At 41.6% G+C, this 26401-nt stretch overlaps 2 protein-coding genes across 6 annotated transcripts in view; one reads left to right on the top strand and one right to left on the bottom strand.

Moving 5' to 3' along the window:
* Positions 1–4643: 4643 nt before the first annotated feature.
* LOC146074734 (uncharacterized) lies at positions 4644–20981 on the bottom strand. 4 transcript variants are annotated; one of them, XM_083183172.1, is made up of 7 exons: positions 20673–20981; positions 18360–19049; positions 17094–17678; positions 12800–13402; positions 10718–11191; positions 9744–10004; positions 4644–5494 (listed from the first exon to the last, which is right to left on the bottom strand). In XM_083183172.1, the coding sequence occupies exons 2-7, from the start codon at positions 18967–18969 to the stop codon at positions 4968–4970; spliced, it is 3060 nt and encodes a 1019-aa protein (XP_083039298.1). In that variant the 5' UTR covers positions 18970–19049; positions 20673–20981; the 3' UTR covers positions 4644–4967. The 4 variants fall into 4 exon arrangements, with proteins under 4 accessions (XP_083039298.1, XP_083039297.1, XP_083039299.1 ...); XM_083183171.1 differs by having other exon boundaries at positions 20711–20981; XM_083183173.1 differs by having other exon boundaries at positions 18360–19046; positions 20711–20981.
* Positions 20798–26401, top strand: part of HMGCL (3-hydroxy-3-methylglutaryl-CoA lyase) — a 17972-nt gene continuing 12368 nt past the window's right edge. Inside the window, exons 1-2 of one of the 2 annotated variants that reach the window (XM_083183176.1) lie at positions 20798–20948; positions 25187–25270. In XM_083183176.1, the coding sequence (XP_083039302.1) occupies positions 20946–20948; positions 25187–25270 (87 nt within the window). In that variant the 5' untranslated portion in view covers positions 20798–20945. Of the gene's footprint in view, positions 20949–21003; positions 21160–25186; positions 25271–26401 lie in introns of those variants that run through there. The other variant, XM_083183175.1, reaches the window with a different exon arrangement.

Here is a 26401-nt window from a genome sequence, read left to right as displayed (position 1 = left end):
TACTATCCACGTCGGCGTGGAGTTGAGAATATAAAGTGTGGCGAGCGCAGCGAGCCACTGAGCCCGAAGCGTGGCGAGCGCAGCAAGCCCAACGAGGGGACGCGTATACCTGTGAAGTTATACGTGTGCGCTCGCCACACTTTATATTCTCAACTCCACGCCGACGTGGATAGTAGGGGTATGAAAAGGTCGGAGGACGCGTACCGCCGCCGCTTGCCACGCTTCGGGTTGGCGTCAATCGTGGGGTGCCGTTGAGGGGGTTAAAATTGGGGTCTGGGGAGACTTTTACATTGAATCCAATGTAAAATAGGGTCCCATGGACCCTATTCACATTTCAATCAATGTAAAAATCGGGAACATCGCGTCGGTCGCATCGCATGCGATCGATGCGATGCGACCGACCCGATCAACATCGGTGTGGCCGTTCTAGGAAACAAGTACCGTATTTTCTTTCTGCTCATGCGATCCATCTTTTTATTGCATATTTTAAAGTTTTTTATTGCTTATCATGTTTCAAACAGGTGCCAATTAGGTAGATCATTTACATAGCAATACAGGTATTTAAACCCTGCAGCCACAATGCCCATACACACCTTGAAAAAGCCTTCTTTATAGGCGAAACGCGTTGGTGGAGGAGAGGGAACCCACAGCCCCATACCACCTACTACAAATATTTTGGAGATACACCTTTGAGACCGAACCAGCCTACCTGGAACTACCTTATTACCTTTCCCTAAGTTTTGGAGGATTGGTCCCAGTCCAGTCAACGGACTTCCTACCATCTGGCCGGGGTACGTTACCCCACAAATATAAACGCCACCACTATCAGGAACAGGACCCCCCACTAAACGGGAATACATAAAGGACATCTCGGAAGGCATCCTCAGGAACGGATCTCACCCCTTTCTCCATAAAATACGGTACCGTATGGACTGACCCACTTATTTCTCCATTCCCTCCAAGAAGCTTCCAATTCACCGTTTGCCATTCATTGTGGTTATCTTTGATTACCTAATTTTTATTGCTTTTTAAAAATCTTGTCTATTGTCTATTGATAAATTGTAATTATTTGAATACCATTGGCACCCACTTATTATATTAACTTAACTGTACCATATATATTTAATTAGTAGCGCAGTGTACACCTCCCATCCATTTATGCTACACCTAGTGGCTATAGAGGAGTTAACCAGTGAGTGGAATAATCCCATTGTCTTAGTACCTAAGCCTAGGGATGCTTTAAGATTCTGAAATTACTTCCATGAATTGAATCAAGTTTCATGCGTTAATTCATACCCTATTCCTTGGGTTGATGTGGCGGTAGAAAATTTGGCCAAGAGTCAGTATCTTACCACTCATGATTTGACAAAAAGATATTGGCAGATTCCTTTGACAGAAGCTGCGAAGGCCAAAACAGCCTTCTCTACCCCAGAGGGCTTATTTTAGTACAAAGTGCTGACAACTGGTTTACATGGTGCCCCAGCAACCTTCCAGAGAGCTATGAATAAGTTGCTGCGCCCCACAGGGAATATGCAGCTGCATATTTAGCTCTAACTGGGAATCACACCTACCAAAGGTAGAGGCCGTATTAAAGTATCTAGGGGCACAAGGGTTTACCGCCAACCCTGAGAAATGTGCCAGGGTTGGCGTTGATAGTGCTGGTGGCCCTCGGATGAGGGCATGGTTTCCTTGCTAGGTGAGACTTGGTATGATGGAAGCCAAGTATTTGGGGTACATTGTGGGCATAGGACAGGTTAACCAACAGCAGGCCTCACTTGGTCTAAACCCAAATGTAAGTCACAACTTAAGACATTTCGCGGTCTGGTGGGATATTATCTCAGGTTCATTCGAGATGTTGCCACTCGAGTGGCTCATCTAACAGAATGTCTAAAACAACAGTCCCCAGACAAGATAATGTGGTCTAGACCAGTGGAAACTGCTTAGCAGGATTTAAGATGACCTTTGTGTACAGAGCTGGTCTTGCAAGCTTCTTACTTTGAAAAAACGATTTGAGTTCCAGATGGCTACCTCTGGGTAGCCCCCAAGCTTCACCCGTCCAGGGCTGAAGCCAGGGGCTGTCACCGGCGTCCGTGGTCAGTGGACGCCAGCCTGATAGTGTTAAATCTCACATACGTAGCATTGCTTTATGCAGGAGAACTACAAGTGCCAGCATGCGGGGCATTAATGGGCCCGCTGGGACTTGTAGACCACCTGTAAAAAGAATGTTAAATGAAAAAACACACACACAGAAAAGTACAAGTTTATTTCACACAGAAACACACACCTCACTTTTACACCAACATACTTACCATTCCAGGATCCAGCACTGGTCTCCCTGCTCCACAGCCAGCTCACCCTGCACTGACAGTGGGGTGAGTCGGCTTTCTCCGGCGCAGCTATCACCTTTTGTAGCGCTGTCCCAGCGCTGCAGAGGCTGAGAGCGTCTTCGGCTTATGCGTCTCCATGGAGACGCATCGGCCAATCAAGCTCTCAGCCTCTGCAGCGCTGGGACAGCGTTACAGAAGGTGATAGCTGTGCAAGTCCCAACGGGCCCATTAATGCCCTGCATGCTGGGACTTGTGGTTCTCCAAGACCCAGCATGCGGGGGAGGACTGTTGGCACTTGTAGTTCTCCTGCATAAAGCAATGTTACGTATGTGAGATTTAACACCATCAGGCCGGCGTCCACTGGCTATGAGGCAATGAGCCCGGGGCTGGTTATGCTCAGGAGGGGGAACCCTACGCCATTTTTTTCCCTCTAAACACAAAACCGCACATTTACTCAAATTCGCATTTTGATGCCTAAATATCGCACTTTATTGCCGCAAATTTGCATCTCATAAAATTTGCGAACTCACTGCAAAAATGCGATTTCTAAAAAATGCGATAGTGAGATTTTGCTCAAAATCGCACATTTGAAAAAAAATAATAATAATAATCGCACTTCACTAAATCTCGCCCTCTACCTCTCTCACCTGTTTCTCTCAATCCCTCCTTCTTTCTTGCCCTCCCAACACCTTATTTGAATTACTCAACTCATTCTTTCTTCTGAGCCTCCAAAAGGCATTGTAGTGGGGAAGGGAGTAGCTCAAAGTATTATATGTGATGAAACATAAACAGTGGAGTAGGACCCCAAGTTTATAAGGTGGGGGGTCACTGCTACACTATGGGGATATTTAATTATTTGCAAGGTTTACCCAGCGACTAATTGCCATGACAGACATATTCAGTTACCAAGGATTACCTTGCATGTGAGTCCCCACATTCGGACTGAACCTTGTAGCTCACGGAGCTATGAGGTAAAACCCATGAATTTTTTATTTTTTTTAGATCACCGTTGTGCACAGCAATCACGCCTCAATAGGATTTTTTCACTAGGGAAAAAGGCTATTTAATTGAATAGCCTGTACTTGCAATCCAATCCAATGTTTTTCAATCTGCAATGGCAATTGTGATCACTTTTTGATTGCAATCTGCAATTGGGGAAGCCCATACAAATCAGCAATGGTTTAGGGCAGGCATGTCCAAACTATGGCCCTCCAGCTGTTGTGAGACTACACGTCCCATCATGTTTTGCACCAGTTTTGCTATTAGAGAATGCTAAAACGATGGCAAGGCATGCTGGGATGTGTAGTTTCAAAACAGCTGGAGGGCCATAATTTGGACATGCCTGGTTTAGGGCAATCATCACAAAATTGTCAAATTGCCACAATACATCCCTGATGTATGGGCCAGCTTAAAAGCAGGCTATACATCAGCAATGGATTGGAGACATTTAATAATGTTGTGATGATTTAACCCTGTGGTCTCCAACCTTAATCGTGAGCAAACCGAGACAGATTTAACTTCCTGAATAACCGAAAAATGGCCCTTGCACATGTCACACAGCAATGCCTTGACACAATATGCCACATCACAATATACCACATCACAATATACCCCACACGCAATACCCTGACACAATATGCCCCACACTGCAATGCCCCAGACACAATATGCCACACACCACAATGCCCCAACAATATGCCACACACTTAACAATGCCCCAACATATAATTCCCCACAGTAAAGCTTCTGATTCATTTTAAATTACCTGCTTGTGCTCAGGGTATAAGATACAGCTTTGCTGAAAGCTGCATCTTCTGGTGGTGTCACTGACAGCACTAAGCGCTCCAGAGTCCCAGCACTTCCGGGTAACGCTGTGCACCATCAGAGGCTAGAGGTCAAAATGCCCCCTAGTGTCTGCCTCCTCCGAGCGGTACAGGCTTGCGTGGGAATGAGCTGTACAGTCGGGCAGATGCAGGAGCGGTACGAGCGGAGTTGCAGGGTTGGCGGAGAAGCAATCCTCAGGGGTCAAGCTACCCGGATTGCAGTGGCAAACTACCAGTAGCTCGCGAGTGACGGGTTGGCGACCCCTGATTTAACCCATTATAAAAACACATTTAATACTTTTAATGTAATAGATGTTTGCAGTTTAATTTTGCTGTAATAGGGTTGTTCATCTTTCACACGGCACTCTGTGTGTACGCGCGCGCACACACACACACACACACACACACACACACACCACCATCCAACCAGCAAGCAATGCGACAGGCACTAACCGCACTGCTCAGACATATCACAGTGCACACTGAGCGGAAATAAGGGCAGGCAATAATGTCAAGATACTAACTTGTCACAACATTTCCAATCTGGATGTTGTATTACAACAGTTCATTTTTTTTATAAAATTGTTCACAGTATAAAAATGGAGTAAGGAATCAAACAAGAACATTCGAAGAAGGCAAAAGAGGCACTACAGTATATGTGCACAACTTGTTATATAAGACAAACAAGCAGTCAGTAACAGAAAACACACAGCCAAAGACGGCAACAATTCATTGAGAGCATCCCAAACTTTAATTGTATTATTGTCCCAAAATGTTTTGGTCTAGAAAATTCTAGTGTATATATTTAAAGTGGGATCTAATGGACTGTTAGCTGGGGATCTGAGTAGGGCCAATCTGCAGTGTGACTTGTCTGATGTTGTAAGAGCTTGGAATGGTCCCGGAAGCTTTTCCCACATTCAGTGCACGTGAAGCATTCTACAGAATGAGTTCTGGTGTGTCTGACCAGAGAGGACTTGAGGCCAAACCTCTTCCCACACTCTGTGCACATGAAGAGCTTCTCCCCGGTGTGTATTCTCTGGTGCACAATGAGGGAGGACTTCCGGGTAAAGCGCTTCCCACACTCAGTACATAGAAAGCGCTTTTCTTCACTCGGAGTTCTCTTCATTTTATCAGACGCTTCCCAAAAGCTTATTCCTATGGTGCCATTATTCATCGCATTTAACACAGTTTGCTCTAAATGACTTTCACTTTCACCTGTTCTCTCCATTTTCCCGGTAGTTTCTTCAATTAAAGATTTCGTAAAATCAAATTCGGCTCCCCAGTCAAGTGAATAAGGGTATGTGATCATTTCTCCATTCTTAGGGCGTTCAAGGTGTTCACCAGCTGCAACATAAGACATTGACAACAGTTCACATCTTAGGAAATGAGCACTGGGTTGAAACTAGTGTAGTGGTTTATGCATTACACAAAGTTTTACTACTGTATAGTACATCCAAATAATTGTATGTATTTCTGGTAAAACATATGCCGCCCATTCTTTGTCAAATGTACTGTAGGGGTGCACCTAAACATCAAATAAAGTATACGCTGCCCAGAGTTTTTGAACTAGATTGCAATGCATCCAATTCAAAACGCACTGTGCTTTAGCACATCGCATGCCTTTTAAACTAGATGCAATGCAATCTATTTTAAAATGCACGGTGCGATGGATAGCATAACAACATTTTTTGTTTTGATTTTATTTAAAAAGGAAGGAAGGATCTAAATTTGAATTATGGGAGTGTAGCATATGAAAATATTGATTGACATTTTGCTGCTTGAATGAGTGATTTACAGGAAAAAAAAAAAGTGACACTACAATGAATACAGAATGATGATTAAAATAAAGGCAGAATTGAGGCGAAAAGTTGAAAAGAGTTATCCAATCATATTTTTACAAAGTAAACATTCTTTTAAGATCATTATGGCAAAATTATCAGCTTATAATAAAAGGGCTGTTCCCAAAAAGAATACCTAAATTCTTAGTAGAAAATATAAGAATAATTGAGAGCGCGCACTGTATTGTGCTCATATTAAATTTTATTTCAAATTTGTATCATTTAATCAACAATAAATTAAAAAGAAAACCAATTGGTCAATTAATCAATATTGCACAATTTGTCCATACAATTGATATAACTCCCTGGATATCTTTTAACCTAGTCCATGGTTGAACTAAAAGGTCAGAGGGGAAATTTATGAATTATTCCTTTGTGCTCTTACCCGCTTAGTTGGTAGATGGTACGTCCAAAGAACCTACAGGGAGCCAATTATGAAGAAGAGGTAGCTATGATAAATTGGTTTATAAAGTGGTAATGATAAATAGAAAGTATGTCCATTTAGATATAAACTGTTTCTGTGCCAGATGATTTAGAATGAGGTAAGATGAAATACCCATCTGTTACTCAAACCAGTTAACTCCAGCTGCACCACGCCGGTTTGATTAACTGACGGGTATTTCATCTTAACGCATTACCTGTCATCTTGGCCCAGCTGCTTATCCAGATTCCGTCACATTTACCATAGTGAAATCATCAGTATTAAATCATCTGGCACGGAAACAGTTTATATCTATATGGACATACTTTCTATTTATCAAGAGCACAAAGGAATAATTCATAAATTTCCCCTCTGACTTTTTAGTTCAACCATGGACTAGGTTAATAGATATCCAGGGAGTTATATCAGTTGTATGGACAAATTGTGCAATATTAATTAATTGACCAATTGGTTTTATTTTTATTTTGAATTTATGGTATTTATTGTTGATTAAATGACACTAATTTTTAAGATCATTAGCTGAACACAAGGTAGCAGTCTAGCTTTCGAAGCATTTGCTTTGAGTGGGCCTCCTTTCCTCAGAGGTGAAGTACCACCAGTGACCACTAGAGGCCATTCGGTGGACAAAATTGCTCCTTAATAGAAAGTGAAACCAAAATGATCTGTTTCAAACTTGCTGCATATGGAGAGAGGGAGCTGTGAAGACAGATTGGAGGAGGTAGCAGATCAAAGATCAAATTAGAAAGTTCTTTTTGAGGAATCAAAAGTAACATGTACAGTACCGTGAAGTCGTTTTAGGAAGGTGTGGAAAAATGCTGCTTTTAAAAATAGAAGTGTTAATAGTTTATTTATATAAATGAATAAGCAGAAGAGAAATCTAAATCAAATCAATATTTAACACTTGACCACCCTTTGCCTTCAGAACATCATCGATTCTTCTGAGTACACTTAAACAAAGTCTGGGATTTTATAGGATTATAGTCAGGTGTATAATTAACCAATCATACCAAACAGGTGATAATGATCATTATTTTCATATGTAGGTTGAAACACAGTCATTAACTGAAACAGCTGTGTAAAAGGATTAAAGCTTGGTGAGGAACAACCAAACTCTGCTACAAAGGTAAGGTTGTGGATGATAGTTTCAGGTCACAAATAATGCTGAGCACAGCAACAAGACTACAGGGTAGCTATACTGCATCAGCAAGGTATCTCCAAGGTAAAGATTTAAAAGCAGACAATGGTTTCCACATGTGCTGTTCAAACAAAGAAACAGGGAGCAAGGAGCTTAGATGCAGTGGTCAGCCAAGGAAACAGATGAAGTCAAGAGAATAAGATAAGACACTGAGTGGTATTCAATTGTTAAATTGCTCCCGATCTCCTGTCTAAATTGACAGGAAATCGTGGTGCGATATTAAATATATCTATGTTTTTGCTCATATTGCGTGCATTGTGGTCAGGTTAAGCCACGCATTTGCAGATTTCGGCTCGCCAACCCCGGGGACAGCGAGTTGAAATGCTGGTGAAAAACAATTGAATACCGCCCATTGAAATCTGAAGATGTACTATCAGCTCAGAATTGGCAGAAACTAGTAGGATCCAGGTACACCCATCTACTGCTTAGGGAACTATGGCCAGAAGTGGTCTTCATGAAAGAATTGCAGCCAAAAAGTCATACCTTCAATGTGTAAACATGGTTAAGCGAAGCAGCTACTGTATGCATGAAAACATAAGAACTGGGGTGCAGAAAAATGGCAGCAAGTGCTCTGAGCTGATGAGTCAAAATCTGAACTATTTGGCTGTAACAGACGTCAGTTTGTTCCTCGAAGGGCTGGAGAATGCTCCTTTCAGACCGCACTTAAAAACCGGCATATTGCCGTTTTTTTTACCGTTTTAAAACGGTAATCTGTGCGGTCTGAAAGGTGCAGGACCACTTTACCGTTTTACAAAAGCCGTTTTTGTAAAACGGTTAAAATGGAGGGTCCAACACGTTTCAGACCCAGTATTTTGGCATCAAAATCGGCCAATGAGCTGGGTCCTAAATTCAGTGCAGTGAATATTTAATGAGCGCTCATTAAATATTCATAGCACTGGAGCCGCCCTCCGCGTGCGGGTTAACATCCCACGATGTGCTCCTGTGCCCATGCTTCCCAGCTTCATACATCTCCCCCTCAGAGCATCAGCTCCTGTGCCCACACTTCCCTGCTTCATACATCTCCCTCCCCATAGAGCGTCAGCTCCTGTGCCCACATTTCCCTGCTCATACATCAGCCTGAGGTGGGAACACATGATACCTCCCTAGCAACGCTCCCTAGCAACGTTCAGCATCCGGCGGCTGCTGGGATACGGACACAGCGTCGGGTGCAGGTAATGTACCATCACTGCTCCCCCTATACCGTCCCGGGGCTCCCTGTCCGGTACCGGGCGCTAGGGATACGGACACAGCGGCGGGGATACGGACACAGCGGCAGCGGCGGGTGCAGGTAATGTACCATCACTGCTCCCCCTATATCGTCCCGGGGCTCCCTGTCTGGTACCAGGCGCTAGGTATACGGACACAGCGGCGGGGTTACGGACACAGCGGCGGCAGGTGCAGGTAATGTACCATCACTGCTCCCCCTATACCATCCTGGGGCTCCCTATCCGGTACCGGGCGCTAGGGATACCCCCCATACCGTCCCGGGGCTCCCTGTCCGGTACCTTGTCCAGGGGGGGGGGGGGGGGGGGGGGGGCGCCGAAGACTGGCTTTGACCCTGTATTTGGAAATTTGCATTTGTAAAAAAAAAAATGCACTTAAACTTTATTAGCACATTAATATCCTGAAATAATTGGTGACCCTGTGTAAGCAGTCAGTTTATTGGACTATAGATCTTTTTTTTTTTTTTTAAATCACCATTGCTTAAATTAAGTGAAAACAAAAACATGTGGACAGACAAACAGGAAAAATAGAAAATGGAAACATGGTTTGCTGTAGAAGGAAGACCTGTTGCGGATATTTATAAGAATAGTGCCCAAAGGGAAGAGTTAAGGTGCCCATACACGGAACAATTGCTGGGCGCAATGTGATGCGTGCTTCCATCACACAGCTCAAAGAGTATTTGCTGCACATACTTTTTGTACCAGATCTCATCTCATTGCAAAACCTATCCAATGCGATGCGATCTAGTCCAAATTGTATAAAATAATTGTACTGTGTATGGGCACCTTTACTGTATCACAGCATGCCCTAGCAACCAACCAGGCCCCAACTATTTATCTCATAGTTTTGCTAAATGTTTCTTTCTGTGATGTGCTTGGCATAGTTATTACTCACATGTACAGATGTTTTCAGGAGACTCCTGCTTTATATTCACAGAATTGTTCTGTATATTCTCTTCTGTGTCAATATACTGTGTGTCCAGACAGTCATTTATAGGTACAGAAGCAAGTGGCCATTCATTACCACAATCCTTGTCCAGCAGACTAGACACCTGTTCTTTCTCAAAAGGCACTTTCGCCACAACCTCTGTGTTCAGAGATGGTTCTTCTCCAGGTTCAGTCTTTGATACAACATTTTGGTTTACCTGCAGTTGACCTAATGAAATGAAAAGGAGTATCAATGTGAAAATCACTATAAACACTGCATAACTACGAGAACCAATATGAGCTACCCAACTACGAGAACCAATATGAGCTAACCAACTAGGAGAACCAATATGAGCTACCCAACTACGAGAACCAATATGAGCTACCCAACTACGAGAACCAATATGAGCTAACCAACTAGGAGGACCGAGTTGGAAGTAAATTAAGCTTTTGAATCTTACCGATATTCCAGAATATGAAGTTTACAGAAACTTAAATTAAGAAAATGTTGTTATGAATTCAGCTTAAGTATAACATTAGTGGTATAACCTACTAGTGTGTGTCTGGACAGGGGAGGAAGAGACTGGCTTCAGGAGATGACAAAGATGTCTAATCCTGGATGCTTTAGGGGTATGGGTCATAGGGTTAAAAGCACTACGGTCGACATGCATTGGGTCGACATGCATCAATGTCGACACACCTGAAGAAGGACAGGGGGTTAGGTCGACAGTCAAAAGGTCGACATGGGTTTTTTCAAGTTTGTTTGTGCCATGTTGACCTTTTGACTGTCGACCTAGCCCACATCGACCTAACCTCATGTCCTCCTTCAGGTGTGTCGACATTGATGCATGTCGACCTAGTAACTGTATACCCTGTTTTAGGAACATGCAATAGCCCACATTATATATACACACGAAAAAAAATGATATATCTATCACTCACCCTTATGATTTTCTAAGTGTAACATCAGATCGCCATATTGACTGAAATATATGCCGCATTCAGAGCAGATATTAAGGGTTTCACCAGAATGTGTCCTCAGGTGTCTGACTAGAGAGGACTTAAAAGCGAATCTCTTCCCACACTCGGTGCACATAAAGAGCTTCTCCCCTGTGTGGACTCTCTGATGGACAATAAGGGACGACTTGCGGGTGAAGTCTTTCCCACACTGGATACAGTGGTAGAGTTTCTTGCTGCTGGAAGTTCTTCCTTTGGGAATGACTTTAGTATCACTTGTGCATTTACGTTTTCTCACTTGTTTACAATCAAAATCCTCCGCCACAGTTTTAAGGATAATGTTTTCTGTGTTCTGACTTCTTAGAAGTCTAACGTTATCATCAGAGCCAATAGATTTACAGTGCTTTTTTATTTGTGCATTGCTAACTGGATTATTCCTAACACCGGTCTCACGCTTACCTGGAAAACAAGTACATGACAACGTTTTTAAGGATGACAAAATGAACCATATCTAGGTGGTCAGTAGAAATTTAAAAACATACACAATTTAATGAGCAGAATACTACTGATCCATTCACAGGTTAAAGTTTTGCCTCTGGTGCTGTAAATCTTTACACTGACCCTTTGTACAAGATACACTGTGCATGCATCCCGATGGTTCCTGACAGGGGACACATTTTGGTAGTGATCAGTGTTCCCTCTAAGCTGTGCGCACGTGCGCGCGCACACACAACTCGACGAGCATGCGCACAGACATTACAACAGAGCGCACAAAGCAGCAGTGGTCCCTTTTTGCAGTTGTGGACTCAATTATTGTGTGTTTCACCCATTAACTACATTGTGTGCTGTGTTTTGAATGTTTAAATGTTTAATATAATTTTGAAGTAAAGTTAACACAAATGCTGAGCGTGATTTTCCAGTTATATAGAAGTGACGCACAAAAATTAAAAATTTCCTTCCAAAGTTGCACAGCCAAAATCTTTTGCCGCACACAGCCTTCATAAAATTAGAGGGAACATTGGTAGTGATCCCATTTACAATTGTTCCACTTTGTATTTGGCAAATTTGAATCACAGCCAGTGGGCACCTTAATATAATGCCCATCTTGCCCAAGGCATAAGCATAAAGACGCAGTGACAGCTGCTATTGCACATGCACCCACCCATAAATCACCTCATCAGTTTTGTACATGGAACTGCAGTTAATAGGGAATTCTTAAGCCAATGCTGTTTTGGGAGGATTCTAAACATGTTCTGCGTATAAAAACCCAGGCCACCTTTATGTCTTAGAATTTAATGCAATACATTATTTTAACTGCAGGTAAAATATAATACAGGTGGAGTATCCCTTATCCGAATACCTATTATCCAAATTATTCAGAATTCTGGAACACTCTTTTTTGCTAAAACACTCACTTACCTGCCCGCCCTGCGCTACAGCTGGCCATACATCAGGACCAGGTCGTATGCAGGTCGTACAGCGGTGGAACGAGCGATCGTATGTGCTTAAAAGAAGAGTATGAATCTGTAAAAATATTCTGAAATACTTAATTATTTATTCAAAATGCTCCTGGTCCCGAGCATCCTGTACTATATATATATATATATATATATATATATATATATATATATATATATATATATATATATATATATATATATATATATATATATATATATGTGTATGTATATGTATATATGTGCACAATATATTTTCTGAAATCTACATATTTATTTGAATAGTGTTTATTTAATAAACCACACTATTAAGCTTCATATGCACGGGGCGATATATCGCTCAGCAAGCATATAGCCCAATGTCCAGTTTTCATCAGCGACCATCGATGGTCACGGATGAAAACGAGACACTGCCAGGGGGAAGCCGCTGCGGCTAGCGATCAATTCAGGGCTGGACGCGAGAGCACATTCCCGGCAACCGTTTCCCCATACACACTGGGATATGGTCGCTTAGCGACTATATCCCGGGCGATATTGGCTAGAATCACCCAGTGTGTACGGGGCTTTAGATCTTAGATGTTGACTAGATAATAGCAGTTGTTAATTTCACCTTGATAATCACAAGCTTCAGTATGTTCTGATTTTGGCCGCAACTCCTCTGCTTTGTGGGTCTTCTGATGAAGTAGAAGCTGTGATACCCGAGAGAAGGACTTCTGGCAGTGCGGACACTTATAGCGCTGTTTCCTGTGGACTTTCTGGTGCTGGAAAAGGCTGGAGTAGCGACTAAAGCACTTGCCACAGTCAGGGCAGATATTGAGGAGCTTTGGAGAATGAGTTCTCGTGTGTCTGACAAGAGAGGACTTGAGGCTGAACCTTTTCCCACACTCTGCGCACATGAAGAGTTTCTCCCCAGTGTGTATGCGATTATGTACAATAAGGGAAGACTTCCGTGTGAAGCTTTTCCCACAATCGATACACAGAAAGCGCTTTGCTCCACTGTTGACTTTCTTGACTGCATTATTCCCAAGCATTACTGCAATATAACTGTTTTCATCCTCATCAGAGTTGGATTTCTCAAAGTCATCAGACAGCTCCTTCTGTGGTTCTATATATCCTTCACCTATGCAAACAGGTTCAGAAATGCTAGAATATGTTCTGACATCAATGTCTGTGCGCAACAGTTGGTTCTGGCTTCTAAGTGAATAACCATTGCCTGAAAGACAAAAACAGATTAATTAAAACAGATCACAGGATTTTACAATAAGGGCAACAATTACATATTTTAAGGCCAAACATATATGCCGAAATCACAACCAATACCCTGAAGGTGAAGACACAATATATACAGTAATATGCTCCATGAGCAATATCGTTAACGATTTCTGCGGGAACTTCTGTGCAAAGATATAGTACTTCCACACGGAACATTATCGCTAATGATATAATTCAGTGACGTTGCCTGTCCACAAACCAAGAACATGCAGATGATGTTGTCTGTACAAAATAAAAGTTTGACAACAGGAGAAAGGGGGGGGGGGGCATAACCCTCAGAAGCACACATTAACGATATACTGTGTACACTGTAGACGATATGTACTATAATGTCGTTAACTATACCTTTATCGTATATAGAACACCAGTCAACACAAATTTGAGTATGGCTTCTGCATGCCTGACTTATTTTTTTCCACATTACTTATTAAAGAAAAAAAATAGTTTTACCCAAAAAAAGTTTGTTTTTGTAGCGATCAAAATGAAATTACGGATTTTAAGAAAAATGTCTCTATTTTCATACCTTTATTGTATGTAAAAATAAACTTTTATGTACAAAAAAAATAAAAAACAAGTACAGTAAAAAAAAAAAAAAATTATATATACATATATATATATATATATATATATAATCAATCCAAATCCTCACGGACATATATATATATATATATATATATATATATATATATATATATATATATATATTTGCAGAGGGGGTATGGAGGTGCGCTAGCTTAACTGCCTGGGTTCTTTTTCTTAAAAAGTCCAGTAATGGATACTCATACAAATGCAGTTCGTCAGACACTGTTGTCCTTCAATTTCCAATTAGCACTAGATCACTGATTTGGCTGACCGCTGCTTCCAACCTGGATGGGTCCTGGGATCCAAACAGAACCAATTGTATCTGGAGAAAAGGGGGATGGAAGGAAGCGCTCGATAGTGCAATATTATTTTGATAAAAAGAATTTATTTTATGCACATAAAAACGGACTATCGGTACACTGCTCGTACCACTGACGAAGCTACAGGCGAAACGCGTCTGGTTGTGTCCTACCTGACGCAAACCAACATACCGTGTCTGAAGTCCTGCTGCAAGGAGGCTAAGGGGTACGCGCTGATTCTTTGCCGGGAAGTGCTGTGAGCGCTAAAGGTGACAGAGCGGTCCCTGCCAGGAGGCAGCAACAAGGACAGACGGTGACCGGGTTTTTATTATCTTGTACATCATGTGGTATTAATAGCCCACACTGAGGAATCTAATGGTACGAGCAGTGTACCGATAGTCCGTTTTTATGTGCATAAAATAAATTCTTTTTATCAAAATAATATTGCACTATATATATATATATATATATATATATATATATATATATATATATATATATATATATATATATATATATATATATATATATATATATATATATATATATATATATATATATATATATATATATATATTATGGAAAAAGCGGAAAGAGAGTGCGCCACTAGTATGAATCTACACCACCACAATCACTGTAATATTACAGAGTCATATTATTAAATGGTAGTTTTAATACAAAATCACATAAAAACAATTGATAAAAGATTTTGTCTTGTAGTTCATCGATTTCATATGACAGAAGTATCTTGTATTGATTTTCACAAAAGACAGAAAACATCCAACGCGTTTCGTCAACAAGTGACTTCCTCAGGGGTAACAGTTCACCCCTGAGGAAGTCACTTGTTGACGAAACGCGTTGGGTGTTTTCTGTCTTTTGTGAAAATCAACACAAGATACTTCTGTCATATGAAATCGATGAACTACAAGACAAAATCTTTTATCAATTGTTTTTATGTGATTTTGTATTAAAACTACCATTTAATAATATGACTCTGTAATATTACAGTGATTGTGGTGGTGTAGATTCATACTAGTGGCGCACTCTCTTTCCGCTTTTTCCATTTCTCTTCCTTTCCTCCACTAACAGGGGGGACGAATTGAGTTGCTGCCTCAATATATCGGTATTAGCGCATTAAAGGGGTACCCCATTTATATATATATATAAGTTTGGAAATTAATATTTTTTGGTATTTCTTCAGTGACTGTATTGACTTTCTCGTATTAGCCCCCAAATATAATATCCCATTATACTCTCATTGTATTGCCCCTGATAACGACCTTCAAAGTCCATCACACCTTGCTTCCCCCCATCCCCTCCCTTACTTACTAATTCACGCTTCTCCTTATATGGTCCTTCAAATTTTTTTATATTTAATGATCATTGTAAAAGGGACAAAAGCAAAGTTCTTAAAAAAAAAAAAAAAAAAAAAAAACTTTGGTTTTGGTTATTTTTCATTATAGAGAAATCAGAAATAAAATTTTTAAAATGAAGACTCAAAAAATGTTTTTGTTGATGTTGATTGGTGTAATTAACAATTTTTGTATAGTGTGTACATAACCATATCATGATGTGCCCTTTGTGAAAAACACTGAAACCCCAAAAAATATTTTGTGGTTTCAATATTTCAGAAACTGATGATATAGCCCAGTATCCTACAGAGTGCAACCCAACACATTGGGCTTTTCCTTTAAATAAAGAGCTGCTCTAAATCATCCACATTTTCATGGTGTGCATTCATCTAGTGATGACCAGAGAGATCTCAAACTCATGTTCCCTCCTAAGATGGAAGTTCTACTTCACATGGGATGTTGCTATGGGCAACCAATCAAATCCTATGTTAGAGGGTGCTAAATAAATAAGTAGATTCTGATTAGTTGCTATGGGGAACTAAACAGAATCTACTTCCTTATTTAACACCCTCTAGAAGATAATATGATCTGATTGGTTGCCCATAGCAACATCCAATAAGAATTAGAACTCCCATCTTTGTAAATTTTCCCCTTAGTGTCCTATATCCTTACATTAAAATGTGTTCTTCAAAGCTAGAATGCTCACAAAACCCCTCAACCAAATAGGGGAGAGAATATGCTCTAATGCACCTGGAAAATGTGTTTTATGGCAATACACACAACTGGTAAGTAACATATAGCTAAACCCAAGGAGGAAATCTTTTTTCTGTTACACTTTCCTCCTCTTGTGATTTATCTCCATCTAAAACTAGATCTGCAATGCTTTAGTTTGTAAAATTCAAGTAGCCACACATAGGGCCTGATTCAGACCTGTTTTCTAGGCTGCATAAATTCACAGCCTAGCGAGCAGGTAAACGCAGCCCTGCCGAACACCTTTGATGTCATCAGCAGAAGAGAACATGTGCCGATATTGGTCAACTTTTGACCTAATAACTGTTATCAGGTATCTCTTGTTCATTCTAGCACCCTGTACCTTTCAAAACCGGTGCAGTTCCTCCTTCCTGCCTGGAGTGTCGCTGTCTGCTTTGGTGTCTGTCATATTGTATCTCAATACAGACCAGATTATACTAGAAGGACCAAACCAGAGAGAAATAGCCCAGGGAGGAGAGAGGAACTGCAGAATACATTTTAATTTGGGGTGATTAAATGCTGTATTTTGTCATTATGGGTGTATCTTAATGCTAGAGTTTAATTCATCAATAAATCCATCATAGCATCTCCTTTACTGCAAACTCCGCAGAATATATTTTGGTTACCATTAAGGGAAGCGGACACTTACCTAAGTGTATCTTCTGGTGTCTTATAAATGCACTTTGCCTCCTGAAGCACTTCCCACATTGCAGACATACATGGGACCCTGTACTGCTGGATTTGAGGTCAGTGTCTTCTGCTTGTTCTGATTTTGGACACACCTTCTCTGCTTTGTGGGTCTTCTGATGAAGTAGAAGCTGTGATACCCGAGAGAAGGACTTTTGGCAGTGCGGACACTTATAGCGCTTCTGTTTCCTGTGGACTTTCTGGTGCTGGAAAAGGCTGGAGTAGCGACTAAAGCACTTGCCACAGTCAGGGCAGATATTGAGGAGCTTTGGGGAATGAGTCCTCGTGTGTCTGACAAGAGAGGACTTGAGGCTGAACCTTTTTCCACACTCTGCACACATGAAGAGTTTCTCACCAGTGTGTATGCGATTGTGTACAATAAGGGAAGACTTCCGGGTGAAGCTTTTCCCACAGTCAATACATATAAAGCATTTGTCCGCACTGTGATTTAGCCTTTCTGCATGAGCGGACTCATTTCTTCTTTGACGTACATTCTTTTTTTTCTTATGTAAGGATCCGGATACATTACAATCTGCTTTTTCATCAGCTGAGCGAGAGAGAAAACCGGTTAAAATTTCTGAACAACCAAAAAGAAACACATGTCAGAAGTTTTAGAAAGAACGTAAACACTGCAAGGAAAGGTTAGCGATACCCAAATCTACGCAATGACATGGGGCGAAAACACAAGTATACTGTAGCAAGTTATGGAAATGGAGTCAACTGATTAGAATAGTAAGCAATTACGCTCAGATCATTAGGTTTATTAGACCAAACATTTGACAACTATTATAGATTAGCATCTCAAACATAAGGTGGAATGTAATAATGTATGAGTTTGTATAAGTTTAGATTTATTGGGAATTCTGCTTCTGAATTTTAGATAGGGATAGGTTTAAAGCAGGGTTCGACAAACCCTGGGGACCATGTCGCCATGGCGACCAGACTCTGTTTCCTTTCTTTTGCAGGGAGGAAGCAGATCCTGCTCATGGCCGGGCAGAGTGGTGCACTTGCGGTAACTGCAGAAGCCAGGCAGAGAGAGGTGGACAATCCACCCGGCTGTATCAGAGCAGGTCCACGGCTATTTAAAAACTCTAGGCAGCTCGCAAGTTATTCAGAGCTTGCGGTTTGGCAGCCAATCAGGAGGGGCTGTAGTAGCTCCTGGTTGGCTGGCAGACTGCGAGCTTGGTATTAAGTTATCAGCCAATAAATATATTGTTCATCTTCTCACCTTGGTGCACTCTCTGGTGTCGCACAAGAGAGCTACGCACTCTAAACACTTTTCCACACTGCAGACACACACTGGCCTGCTGTGCTCTCTTCTGACTGCTGAGCTTGTCCACGTTACTGCAGCTTTCCGCGCACTCTGACTTCACAGGAAGCAAATTGCCCTTATGGATCCTTTGATGAACTACAAGTTGTGATGCCCGAGAAAAGGTCTTCTCACAGTGAGAACATTTATAGGGTCTTTCTTTCCTATGGACTTTCTGATGCTGGAAAAGGCTGGAATAACGGGTAAAGCATTTGCCACAATCGGGACAGATATTAAGGGTCTTTGGTGTGTGGGTTCTCATATGTCGGACCATAGAGGACTTGAGGCCAAACCTTTTCCCACACTCTGTGCAGATGAAGAGCTTTTCCCCGGTGTGTATTCGCTGGTGTACAATAAGGGAGGATTTCCTAGTGAAACTTTTCCCACAATCAATACAATGACATCGCATTTGTCCACTTTTTTGGCCATTTTCATCTACTTGGCCCAAAAGGTCTTTTGTACAGTCATTATTTGTCGTTCCTTCTGCTCTGGATTTCTTTCTGTTATGTGCCTTATCAACTTCATCCATTCCTTTGTGTGTGGAAAGAGTTTATAATACAAGTAATGTTTCCTTTCAACTTTAATTCAAATTATATGGAGACATTTCTTCTGTTGAAAAAGCATAATATCAAATTATTACATCAATACAGCACTTAAGTCATGGGTTTCATTACCACTATGGCCCTAAGCTGCAGGATGTATATTCTCCCTATGCTTGCCTGGGTTTCCTCCGGGTACTCCGGTTTCCTCCCACAATCCAAAAAATATACTGGTAAGTTAATTGGCAGCTAACAAAATTAACCCTAGACTGTGCGCATGTGTACATGTGGTAGGGAATATAGATTGTAAGTTCCTCTGGAGAAATGAATGTTCAAATATTCTCTGAAAAGAACTGCGGAATACATGTGCGATATATAAATAACTATTAATAATAAATCACAGCAACTAAAATTAATTATTGTATTCTCTGTAATGTGCATTGAAAAAAAAAATGATTTCATTACTGCCTATGAAAATGAACAGTAAAAACCTACACACGGCAGAGAACACAACACCCAATACTAAAAAATTTACCATAGTGCATTAAGAAAGCATGCTCAGAGTTCCAGGAAACCATTGTTTGCTGGAGGATTCATTAGCAGTGATTGGCAATGTGGCTAGATTTGCAGATGTTATGTTATAGTATCCAAGGAAACAGAACTGCTTATCAGCTGACTTGTTCCATATTATGACACATCTATAACAAAAGTGGCTTGTTCGCTATCTTTCCTCAGTCTGCATGTGTAAATTCACATCCGTGTGAATATGCTCTTTTGCTAGAATTGATCTAAGTGAAAATGCATTCAATTGTTTTTGTTTGCTTACAAGTAATGGGTGCCCAACGAACAATATACAATTGGTTATTTCAGGGCTGCAAATGCTGTGCGTGCACATTGCTTAACACACCCAAATTCAAAGTCTGGAAGCTTTGGCGAGTGGCAAAACCAAGTGGCCAAAGTATTTGACGCACTGCTGAAATGAAACTTTGGACACCCAAACGCTTGGGTTGATTTCTGCTCGAAACCTCCGCAGAGTGTGAGCAGAAATAATTTGCACCCATTGGCACAGACAACGGATTAGCTAGATATCTTTAGATGTAGGCTTAGCATAGTATCTCTTTAAACAGGAACACTAATCAGTTTTATAAGGCAGCTGTGTGCACCCCCTAAAAATGTAATTCCCTCCAATAGGTCTACAAGCATGCACAAAGGTTTCTTCTCTTTCTTGGGATGAGCAGTACGAATTCATGTCAGATATGCTACGCCAACTGGTTTAGTACCCACTTGCATCGCAATCCCCCCCCCCCCCCTATTTTTATATCACATATCTACTGCATTCTGCCTACTATATTGTTTTCATAAGATACTGTACTATATGAATGATTAAATTCGCAGCATATAATATAAAGTAACAATATAGTGTTAGTAGCTCTGTTTTTCTACTTTATGTAGCATATATGAAATGGAAGCAAATGTATGTGTGCCATGTATGCTGCTCAGACTATGATAAAATTGTTAGACCTGAAACACAAATGTAAACAATGTACAGTTAAAAAGTATATAAACATAATAGTTCACAGTAATACATAAAAATAATCAGATGGTCTGCCCAGACAAAGTTTAAATATTGTGACCGTATGTATACACAAAAGAAACCGCTCATATATTCCATAGTAGTGCAATCACTACAAACCATTACTCTCCATGCACCAGCCTGTGACCCCGAGTTACCTGATCTGTCACTTCCGGTTGCTACGGGGCAGCAGTGGCTGCTGGGAACTGTAGTTCAGTCTCACATTGGCGTTGGGAAAGGATGCACAGAGAGCAGGGGGAGAATGCTAACTGCACTACAATCAGTAACCGGGGACTAATGTGCTGTTGTACTGCCAGGTAGCCGACAGGGGGCAGAGTTATTGCAGGAAGAAGCACGTTCGTTTCTAAGGCAACGGCTGAGTTTCAAGACATTATGGTAGGACACTTCCGGTACTGCGCCCGCCCCCTGCCCAATCACAGCGTAAAGTGCGTGTTATTATAACGCCTTGGCCCTTTTGGACAGGAAGTGAAGTAGGAATACGGAAGATTGGCTGCAGTCTCGCGTCATGTTAGCGATGGTTGCCAGGATAGCTGTTCCCAGGGGGGGCATTGCTGCAGGATGGACCTCTGGGGCTATGCTGCGGCAGGTCAGAGACACTGCGAGTCTCAAGTGTTTATCAGCGCCATCGTTTTCTGTGTTACGACCCTTTTGGTGTTTGCTCTTGTTGCCTATAAGTTATTGGTATTGCTGATTCCATTGGTGTTCTAAAACGACACTTTGTAATTGGCACTGAGCACGCAGCATGTCCCACAGTACCCTTGCAGGGAGCACGGGCCCAGCATGTTGTGCAATCGTGCCTGGGAATTGGCTGTGGCATGTCTACAAAGCCTTTTCTCAATGTACATTTGTGCGTCCCAATGTGCAAGCACTGAGTTGCCAACTTTTGGCATATCCGGCATTGATTGCAGCATTGACACTTGTACATAACCAGTTGCAGATGTGAGTGATCACTCAGACTGAATATGTTCTATTGCAAGCAAATGTACAGTTCTATGGGGTCACTCAGGTGTGGTTGGATTTGCTATGACTGCAATTACCATACACCATGATAATGTATGTTTTGTTGCAGGATGAGCCTATTACAAGCAGACACCTTGCTGCTGCTGCTAAAGTAGCAGTCGTCCTAGGACGCAGCATTGGATCAAACCACCCACCATGAGCTGGGTTATGGTGCCGCTCGTCACAGAGGCCAGGAATTTTCCATCCTCTGAACGAGTCCCTGAACTCTTCCCTCCCCTAAACAGCATTGACACAGCTCCATTTTTCCAAACTGAGACCATTGCCACCACTGAAATGGAAAAAATAAAGAAAACCTAGATCCCTCAAAAGCTGATGTGTCCAACAGTTTTGAAGTTCTTTGCCTTTAAAGCTTCAAAAAAAAAATGAAAATTGCGTTTCTAGGTTACCTAAGTAAACTGGAGAGTATTGTGGGGTACACACCAGGACAATATGGCCCAAAATGAGCCAATTAAGATACAATCTCGACCTATTGTATGTAAATCGGTCGTGTTTTGGGCCATTTCGCTGCCCTTTTGATGCGATCCCTTTCCGATGCGCGGCCCCGTGGGTCATTAGGTCTTTTCTAAGGTCCTACCTGCTGCAGGTAGGATCTCAGAAAAGAACATTGTAGTGGGTGCGGGTCGCGATCACATCAGGGGCTTTTTCTGTACTGGTAGGCTGCTCAGTCAGCTCGTGAGCGGGTCGTACGTTCCTTTGATGACCCGCTCACGAGCATGATCATCCTGGTGTGTACCCGGCATTAATCAAGGTCTTGCTCTTTTTATGGGCCTTCATGACTTATAACACAACTATTTTTAAAAATCAAAGTTTTGACTTTCTCAAAAAGCCAATATTTAAAAATGAGGAAAATAGTGTAATTCAGAAGCTAGTGTGATATAGCTCTGTTGGTTTCCCAATACTGGTATTATTAAAAGTATCAACCTAGTTTAAACAGCGCTCACTGATAGGGTACTGGTGAGGTGACCTGCCTCGTACACCATTTACACCAGCCTTTTTCCCGAGTTGGCCCGGGAACAACCCAGGTGTAGTGCTAGTGTGAAAGGGTCCCTGGCCAAAATCCTCGGAGCTATAACTTTGCTAGCTACCAGGATTGCTCCCTGGACCTTCCCGGCATACTGGCCAGTATGTTTCGGTGTGAATGGTTGACCCGGGTCCCTTTCAAAGTACGGAGGAGGCAGCACTGGTTCCTTCCCTGCCCCTCGACGATGTGCCGTTTCTCCGCCCCACCCCCGTGTGACATCACCTCCCCGCTAATGAGCTTTTATCCTGCAAATGTGTAACCGATAGGGATGAATAGAATCCACAAGGGGGTGAGACCTGCGCTAAGGAAGTAGGGATACGGTGTAACTTACTGGTGGTAGGTAAGGTTAACCAATGTAAATAAACATAGATGATACGTTTGTATCAGGTAATAAAAGCTCATTATTAAAAGTATATTTTAAAATAGTTTAAAAATAGTGTTCATACTGTTGTTCATACACCTCCAAAGTTTTATTTTGGGACCATGATGGGATCATCTTCTACAAGTTACTTCTAAGTATTTTGGATAAAGGATTTTTCTGTCTTTTGCAATATTTGCGTATACATAATAAGTCATATTGGGATGGGACCAAAGCCTAAACACAAAATGCACATGTTTCATATACCTTACATACATAACCTGAATGTAACTTTAAATAATATGTCATTTGTGCATAAAACTAGGTTTATACACATTGAATCATTAGGGAGAAATAGTCATTTTATACGTGGAGTTAATCCTCTCCCAACGGTGCAATTAAACTTTTCGAGGAGGCCATTAATTATCACACTTATTACGCCCAAGTGTCTGTGTATAAACTCCTGTTAGCACACCCAAACAGCCACTTAAAGTCCCCAAACTAGCTTTGCATGCTAGAAGCAGCAATGTGTAAATAATATGTGCTACATTTTGGGTAGGTTCTGCTTCTGTTATCATGGCATTCCGCTTTATCATACAGAAAACATGGCTCCGGTGTCTAGGTTCCGTGGAGATTCTGAGTTGCCATAGGGTTACACAGATGGTTGATTATCAAAGGATCTGTGACTGATGCTGCGTCTTTGTACGCAACCACTTAGATTTGCGATCTCCAGGAAGCTACAGCATTCGCACGTTTTTGCACAATGGTCCTGATTCAGCTTGTAAGCAAAGCACAGAAATGGGCTAAACCATGTGCACTGCAAAGAAAGGTAGGTTTCGTTGGGATGTGTTCAGACTGGAGTCTGAATTCAGTCTAAAAAAGTTGTCTAGCATCTGTGGGCTACATGCAAAATAAGCCAGTATGTACCCTGCAGAGAAACAGTTGCATAGCAACATGGTTTGTTGGAGATAATTTTAGCTGTGTAGAAAATTGCGACTGAATCCATTTCTGAATCAGGCCCATTACGGCTCATGTGAGGAACGCTGTAAAAATCAACCTCTTTATTTACTTTTGGTTTGTGCACTTGATGCCTTCTCACACGTTATGCTTAAACACCATGGAACTCATTCAGGTCCAGTTTTAACAGCACCCATCAACACAAGTACCTAATTGTTTTCTGTACATTGTCAAAAGTTACTTATTGCTCTTGTCTCACCCAAATGTATTAGGTTAGGATGCAAAATAGCAGTTTAGGTATGCAGACGTCAGACCTTTCATTGATTTCTGCTTGCCACCTCAGAAATGTGTAAGCAATAATAATGGGTCGCATCCGTCAGCACAGTCCATTGAATAGCTCCTGTCTCTTTAGACTGGAGCTACGGATGCCCAACAGTTTAACTCCCCCTAGTTGTTAATGCCTATATACTGTATATACAATGGGCTGAATTCACCAAATCTCCAATGTCCACATTAATTCTGCTGGATGATTTGAGTTTTAATCCTTTGTGTGCCAACTGAATTGGTCAAAATTGGTGTGAAAGTAGCCAAGCAAACAATTGTATTTATCATAGTGACTTGTAATATTTACTTTATATAGGAAATATAATCTCTTATTACACAACATTTTTACTTGAATTTCTATTATGGCATTTTTAGCCAATATTTTGCTTATCTCTCACATAGAGGGGTATTCAATTTGCCGCTGCTATTCCCAACGTGGGGAATAGCGGCGGGTCCCTATTCAATGTTGTCTTTAGTGACAGCATTGAAGAGGGAACACGGCAGAACAAGCCTGACTTTAGAAGCTTTGGGGCCTGTTCTACCGATAAGGGCTGCGGGTTGTCACGATCCCGGCCGCAGATCGACAATCCACAGCCGTTTTCATGGCCATGCCCCCTTTGCGCTGATCGGCAGGTGGGACATTGAATCCCAGCTGTTGTTCAGCTGTCGATCAAAACGCAAACGGGACAGGATCACGGCTGTTGGAAGGACAGCCGTGATCCTGGATTGAATACCTCTCCGTAGATGGTTAATAGGATTTTTTTGTTTTTACATTTGAAAGTTCAGCATGCATCTCCCTTTCCTAATGTGATTTTTTTTTCTAGAACGCATAAAGTTTGTATGGAAATGACATGTGTGCACTATACACGTTTTTGCATTTGTTTGTGTAGTAACATGTACAAATAAAACTAGTGATAATCTTGTGTTTGGCAGGTCAGCTCCTTACCCAATTATGTATTCCCTAAAGAGGTCAAGATAGTTGAAGTTGGACCTAGGGATGGACTGCAAAATGAGAAGGTAGGCAGACCATCATATCAGGTGTAATATTATATCTTATTACCCTTGGGCCAAAACCCTCTTTCAAATATTCTTCTTTTATTCACCTTATTCTGTGTATTTATAAATTCTTCTAATCTTCTACCTATTTTCTTCTACAAAGGACCTGATGGTTTTCTGTACTCTATTCATTGTTGAGTCTCAAGGTGCCCAAACACTAGAAAGATCTGCGATCTTAAGATGTGCGCATAAGATTTCAGGCAAGCGCACATATTTACCAAAGATTTTTCTTAAGATCCCGTGTGCGTTCCTATGGGTCTTTTGTTAAATCTTCTGATCTTTCGTGCAGCACGTAATGGTGCCCATACACTAGTAAGATTTATCTTCAGATCTGGCTGGTTGGAACAAAAACATTGTTATGGATGAGTAACAGTTTGTCTGTTTTCCAGCATTTCCAAGCAAATGGTCAACTGTCATTTGCTCTCATCCATAACCATGTTTTTGTTCCAACCAGACAGATCTGCAGATAAATCTGCGTGTGTATGGCCACCTTAAGATCAGAAGATTCAGCTAAAGATCCACGGGAGCGTGCATCGGACGATATCGGACGATTATCGGTAAACATCGGATGATATATCGGCCGATTTATCTAAAATCGGCCCAAAAATCGTTCTAGTGTGTGGGCACCTTCACAGTTAATTCACTGTTTGTTATTATTTTTTGGTAGTATTTATTAAGTGAACAATTGCAATATAAACAGTGTTTACAGTGTCCAATATAGACTTGAGGGCAGTGTATGGCACAGAGTTGAGAAGAGGGCACGCTTCCAAAAGCGGGGTGTGGTTAACCAGGGAGGGGGCATACTTTTTCTTTAGCGGGGTGCCACAATAATGGCACAGCAAAATAAGATGCAACGCCGCACTACGCTAAAACAGCCTAGTGGGAACACTAGGTCAATTAACATGACAATAACCAGAGACCATAATGTGGTAAATGGAACATATGGCAAGCAGATTGTATATAACTAGGGGCCTTATTCTGATCGGTGTGGCCGGATCCGAATATGCGGCCAGGACCGTGCGTGCGAAACCCCGCCTTCCATACGGATCGCCAACTCCGTCCGTACGCGGTAAGAAGCTGGCCGAACGGACC

Source organism: Crinia signifera, chromosome 4 (assembly GCF_055691185.1).
Source record: "Crinia signifera chromosome 4, ASM5569118v1, whole genome shotgun sequence".
Lineage (NCBI taxonomy): Eukaryota > Metazoa > Chordata > Amphibia > Anura > Myobatrachidae > Crinia > Crinia signifera.
This window is presented reverse-complemented; position numbering and strand designations above follow the sequence as displayed.